Here is a 5,154-nt window from a genome sequence, read left to right as displayed (position 1 = left end):
GGCAGCTCACACGAAGCTGAAAGGACTGTTTGTGATGAGGAAGAGCTGCTTCCCATGGGCCACCAGGCGGCTCAACACGGCGAAGGTCTCGTCCCCTCTCAGAATGTACTTCTCTAACGGGGAGATGTGTCTGTGAGGGCCAGCCTGGCCCCCTGCCCAGGAAGCCACAGCAGGACTACTGTCTACCCTTACCCATATCCTGCTCAATCCACTGGTACATGAGGCCCTTCACGTGCACATCTCGAATGGCATCCTGGGGGCAGGAGAGGGACTGTGAAGGTGTAGTGGGGCGTAGGAAGGCCTGCCCCACCGTGGCTGACTTGATCTTCCCTGCCACCCAGAGAGGCAGGCCCAACATCCTCACCGTCACATCCTTGTAGAGGTGCGCCTGGTCAAATTCCAGGCCGTGACCCAGGAAGTGGTCCACCACACAGGACAGCAGTGCCATTTCTGGCAGCGAGAAGATGTCCATGAACTGCTTGATGGAGGGTCCCTGCGGAGGGAGCTGTCACCTCAGCAACCTTTCTAGCCCTACCACCCCTCGCCTGGAGACCAGTGTGCCTTGGGACACTGGTGGAGGGAAAGTGCCTGAGGGTCAGGGCACGGGCAGCCACAGGGAGATCACTGAGCTGGCCGCCCTGGCCAGTGGCAGTGTTAGATGGAGCAAGTACCTTGCCGTAGAAGCCACTCATCTGGTACAGTGGGATGTGCTGGGTGCCCCCATACAGATCTATCACCTCCTCATCAGGCACAGGCTGGAGGCCCCTGGGTGGATGCACAGACATCATGAGTCTGAAGCGGTTCTGAGCCGAGGCCACAGTGTAGATGCAGGGTGGGGCGGGGGTTGGGGGACAGCAGGGTCAGGCAGGGCAGTCTGCACTGACCTGTAGGCCGTCCCCAGCTGCACGTAATGGAAGGCATCAATCTTCATCAGAAGGCTCTGGGAGCACCAGGGGAATGGGATGGGGGATAAAAAAGGGGTTCACATGGGCCCCAAGCCAGCCTCTTCCAGCCCCTGTGCTGAAGCCCCAGTTGGCAGGTACCGAGGGGATTAAGTGCCCGTGAAGCTACAGCTGTGAGGCCAGGGGTAGCCCCTTTCAGAGGATGGGGGCTAAGGAAGTACTGTCGAAGCACACCAGTCAGGATGGGCCACGTGGGGTCTAGGGCCTAAGCACTCACCTTCTGAATGTCGTAGTGGAGGCCTCGGATGGCAAAGCTGGGGTCGTAGTCATACTTCCGGATCCCCTCTGGGTACTGTTGGGGGCGAGGGGGAAGCAGGCCCGGCCTGAGCCAGTGGCACTACCAGACCTCTGGCTGGGCAGTCGCCTCAGGGGACCCCCGTGACTCAGCATGAGGTTCCACCGGGGCCTGAGTCGTCTGCCCGGCCAGCCTCACCTTGTAGTGCTCAATCAGGATGTCGCGGGCGGCACTGAAGATCTCGGGGTGCAGCGCGTCTGCATACTGAGCCAGCGTGTAGTCGTAGTCAAAGCCATAGACTTCAACATCACGCAGGCTGATCTCGTTGTTGGCGTAGATGGCTGCTGGGTTCAGGAGACTGCAGACCTCAGGGGGCAGGAGGTCTGGAGGGAGGAGGTGCAAGTATGAGGAGGAAGATGAACATGGAGGCAGCAGATGGTCACTGGGCACTTTCCAGGTGCCCAGCCCTAGGAGCCTCATGAAACCATCCAGGACAGGCAATCTTAGCCCGAGGCTGCATATGGTCAAACTGAGGCTCAGAAATGCCACTTGCCCAGGGTCACGTGGTTGGGGTAAGGCAGAGCTGGCAATGAGACAAGGCCACGGCTGGAGCTCCCAGCTTTGGGTTTGGGTTACACCCCTGCCTGTAGCCCACCAGGTGCGCTGAGCCCACATTCCCTCCAGGCTCTCATAAGCCCCATCGGACCCGTGGCCACACTTGGACCCTTTCTACCCTGCCTGAAGCCCCGGCTGGGACCGAGGAACATTATGGGAGTTGGGGGGGCAGGTATGGGGTAGCTCCTCTGCTGCTAGCATTACCGGCTCTGAGCACCTGCCATGGCCTGTGGAGCAAGGCCACTCTAATTGGATTTCAGCGGCCCGCCAGTCCATATAATGACATTTGCTGCTTCTGGCCAGGGAACATTGCTAATTACGACAGGCAGGATGTGTGATGTTGGGCCGTGGGGCAGTACCCAGGCTGCTCTCCTCTGGGAATGTGGTCGTGGCCACCCCAAGCCCTTGGCTGCTACAGACAGGTTGAGTGGGACACTGTGCAGAGTAGGCTCTAGAGTCCTAGGGAGGCAGAGGAGGATGAGGGGTCCCAGGCTCCTCTGCCTCAGTTTCCCCATCTATACAGTAGGGGAGGTGGATGGGGAAAGGCACCAGGCTTTGAGGTCAGAGAGACCAGGCCAAATACTCCCTCTTACAACTGTGACCTCAGAAAAGTTACCTCATGTTTTGTGCCTCAGATTCCCTATTTCTGAAGGGGGGACAAAACTGCCAACCTGGAGAATTACCGAGAGGTCCTGTTGAACGCGCTCTGTGCAGCATTCCTGCTCTGCACCCACGGCAAACGTAGGATTAAATGGCGATGGGCCTCCCTGTCCTGGATCTCCCTGCATCACTCAAGGAGCAGGGTGTGGGAAACGGAACCAGGTGAGATTAGGTGCACAGGACGCCACCCTGCAGGGGCTCCAGGTCCCATTCCTGAGACCACCAGCTTGTGGCTAAGGCCCACACCCACAGCTCAAGCCGCCACGGAATTCCTGTCTCGGACACAACGAGGCACACGATTTGGAAGGGCCTGAAGAAGCCCTCGGCCACGCAGCAGGCCTGGCAGCTGCCTGTGTGCGGAGGCAGACACCCACGAGCTCCCACGCTCGGAACATTTGCCTTGGAGGCCCCTTTGGAACACGGCTCCACCCCTACCCCCTTTCCTTTGGAGCCAAGTGCAGGGTGTGGGTGGGGGAACAAGTGTGGCTGGTTCCTCTAGGGGCCCCAGGCCAACGTAAGCCTGGCACAGAGCAGCTGTTTCGCAGACTGGTGGGTGCAGACAGAACACTCCTCACTTGGATGCACGGGAGACACAGCTGCCTTCAGCTCTCTAGGGAGCTGCTTCTGGAGGCCTCTCTGATGTCACTAGGTCCCCGGGCCTCGCTCTCCCCACGGTCCTGAGTTCCTGGGTACCAACTGTGACTCTTGGTACCATATCGAGTAGCCCCCAGGAGGGGAGGGATCTGCTTGGCAGTGTAGCCCCTCATTGCTGGCAGAGCCCTGGCCAAGGCCAGGCTTTGCCTCTGTCCTCAAAGATGTTCCTGGGATGGACAATCCTCTGAGGAACAAAGCTGGATAGAGACGCAGCCCATGGGGTCTGCCCTTCTGACCTGATTTCTGGATGGAGGAAAGCACAGCTCTGGGGGCCACGAGGTCCCACGCCTTTCCATGGGACTGTGGTGGTGCACAGGACCAGGTGGGGGAGGATCTACTCCTCACCTACACTGGCCTCCCAAGTTCACTGGGCTCACTGCGCAGACCTCACCCTCCTTTCCTCTTCTCAGCCCCCAGTTCCCACCTCTGCCCCAGGGCCAGCTCTTCCCCACGGCAGCTGTAAGACTCACTGTGGGTGCCTTCCTCCCAGATGCTGCTGGGTGCACTTGCTGGGTGCCTTAGAGGCCCATCCTGTTTGAGCCTTACTCCAATCCTGTGAGATGGTTCCACTTATGCACCCATCATCCAGAGGAAGAAATGGGCTCAGGAAGGTGAAGTCATTTGCTCTAAACCATCCAGCAGTAGGCAATGCAGTTGAGATTAAAATTTGGGTCACTCCACCTGCCTTAAATCACTCTGTCCCAAAGGCCTAGCCTTTCAGCGTCCCTGGCGGGGAGGCACTGGGCTGGGGCCTGGCTCCCAGGTGAAGTTTTGCCCACAGGCATTAGCCCAAGGCATACCTCAATGCCCAGAATCTCCCCCAGAAAACCCAGTCAAGAGGGATGAGTTAGGACTCAGGGGTGCAAGTTTGGCTCATCCTGGCATCTTGGAAAGGACACTTGCACGTCGAGAGGAGCTTTCACATCGAGAGGAGCTTGGGTGGCTCTGTGAAGATCTGAAGATCCGGGTGAGCCAGGTGTGACAAAGCCCAGTAGGCCCCCCTGTGTTCTCTCCCACACCTACAAGGCAGACCTACGGAAGGTCTTCTCCAGACCTAGAGCAAACACATCCCCTTCACAGCATCCCAGGCCTGTCCTCTCCACTGAAGGAGGTGGGGGTGGGGGCAGGGTCCCGAAAGAGACCCAAGGGCTTCAGAACCACAATTCCTCTGCCTTGGGCTTCTCGGGCGAGTCCTGTCCAGCTCTCCACACAGCTAGAGTGGAAGCTCCAGTCATCTGGAATCTTCCAGACAGGCCACTTTGTCTTACCAGACAATGAGAGCCGCATCACCCTTGGGGGCTCCTCTAGAAGCTCCCCTGCCCTTTCCTGGCCTGGTTCCTTCCGAATCTTCACCACAGCCCTGCGTTGTGGGTTTGTGTTTTGTACAGTAGACTTTGAGGGTCCAAGAGGAGGCGGCCTGCTGAGCACCACCGGCTGGTCAGTGATAGAGTCAAGCCCAAACCACATATGCCTGCCACAGAGCAAGAGCCCGGAGGGCGGGGGCGGCGGTGCCTGGAGAGACAAATATCGGGCACTCTCGGACCTCTGGCCTGATCAGGGCATCCCAGCCTAGCCTCTCTGGGGGACGCCTCATTAACCCATTTTGCAGTGTCCTGGCCAAAGATGAAGCCACCCTTGTGGACTCCAGGGTCCTGGGGCGCTTGGTCTCGTTTCTCCAACCAACACATTTTCCTCCTGGGCTGAGAGTGCTCGGGACCTCGGTGGCAATCTAGAGGTGTCTGCAAAGTCTAGACCGCGTCCGCTTAGGGTGGGCAGCGCCGCCGGCCGGCTTTGTCCCTGGAGCTCCCGCCCCAACTAAGGGCCCCTAAGAGAACAAGGGGTAGGGGGCATTTCCGCCGCAGCATCCCGGCAGGCGGGATCGCCAGGAAAGACGGTGGGGGTTCCGCATTCCGGAGGCCGCTTCGGGAACCCCGAGCTCCTTCAGACGGAGCCAGGGAACAAACCCTCCCGTCGGACTGCTTGCCTCCGGGCGTCGGGGAGGCCCGACAGGGCCCCGGGACGACCAGC

General features: G+C 59.4%; 1 protein-coding gene across 3 annotated transcripts in view; it reads right to left on the bottom strand.

The window, feature by feature from the left end:
• NT5DC2 (5'-nucleotidase domain containing 2) overlaps window positions 1–4,613 on the bottom strand; it is a 7,657-nt gene extending 3,044 nt beyond the window's left edge. Inside the window, exons 1-8 of one of the 3 annotated variants that reach the window (XM_077749794.1) lie at window positions 4,395–4,613; window positions 1,396–1,580; window positions 1,180–1,254; window positions 885–940; window positions 672–765; window positions 365–493; window positions 193–253; window positions 11–113 (exon numbers count right to left, since the gene is read on the bottom strand). In XM_077749794.1, coding sequence (XP_077605920.1) covers window positions 11–113; window positions 193–253; window positions 365–493; window positions 672–765; window positions 885–940; window positions 1,180–1,254; window positions 1,396–1,580; window positions 4,395–4,593 — 902 coding nt within the window. In that variant the 5' untranslated portion in view covers window positions 4,594–4,613. Of the gene's footprint in view, window positions 1–10; window positions 114–192; window positions 254–364; window positions 494–671; window positions 766–884; window positions 941–1,179; window positions 1,255–1,395; window positions 1,581–2,483; window positions 3,483–4,394 lie in introns of those variants that run through there. The other 2 variants (XM_077749779.1, XM_077749788.1) reach the window with 2 other exon arrangements.
• Between the last annotated feature and the right edge of the window lie 541 nt (window positions 4,614–5,154).

The sequence above is a fragment of the Crocuta crocuta genome, unplaced genomic scaffold (assembly GCF_008692635.1).
Source record: "Crocuta crocuta isolate KB4526 unplaced genomic scaffold, BGI_CrCroc_1.0 scaffold463, whole genome shotgun sequence".
NCBI classification, from domain to species: Eukaryota; Metazoa; Chordata; class Mammalia; order Carnivora; family Hyaenidae; genus Crocuta; species Crocuta crocuta.
The sequence above is the reverse complement of the archived record's forward strand: the minus strand, read 5'-3'. Positions and strand labels throughout refer to the sequence as shown.